We start from the raw sequence: 336 nt of genomic DNA on the forward strand, positions 1-336 counted from the left end.
ATGCAGTGTATGTGTGCCCCTCACCGCCTGCGCTGCGGCCGCAGCCCGCCCCCGAAATATCTTTTGATTTTAATTTGCTGCCGGCGCTGCGGTATGAGTGGGAGGAGACAGGAGACAGCATGAGTTGCTGCTGCTGCTGCTGCTGCTGCTGCTTCTCTCCTGCTGCTGCTGCTCCTGCTGCTGCTGCTGCTGCGGAGGGGGAGAGCTGCAGCAAAAGAAACAGCAGATGCACTGGGCTCTTTGAGCAGCTACAACACGCGCTGCAGCAGCTAGACAGGTGAATCCTGCTGCTGCTGCTGCTGCTGCTGCTGCTGCTGCTGCTGCTGCTGCTGCTGC

The 336-nt window shown here is 60.4% G+C and overlaps 1 protein-coding gene across 1 annotated transcript in view; it reads left to right on the forward strand.

Moving 5' to 3' along the window:
- EMH_0063950 (uncharacterized protein) overlaps nt 1-67 on the forward strand; it is a gene marked incomplete at both ends in the record, with an annotated part of 843 nt that extends 776 nt beyond the window's left edge. Inside the window, one exon of the mRNA XM_013498199.1 lies at nt 1-67. Within this exon, the coding sequence (XP_013353653.1) occupies nt 1-67 (67 nt within the window).
- Between the last annotated feature and the right edge of the window lie 269 nt (nt 68-336).

Source organism: Eimeria mitis, genomic scaffold (assembly GCF_000499745.2).
Source record: "Eimeria mitis Houghton genomic scaffold, Emh_scaff3252, whole genome shotgun sequence".
NCBI lineage: Eukaryota > Apicomplexa > Conoidasida > Eucoccidiorida > Eimeriidae > Eimeria > Eimeria mitis.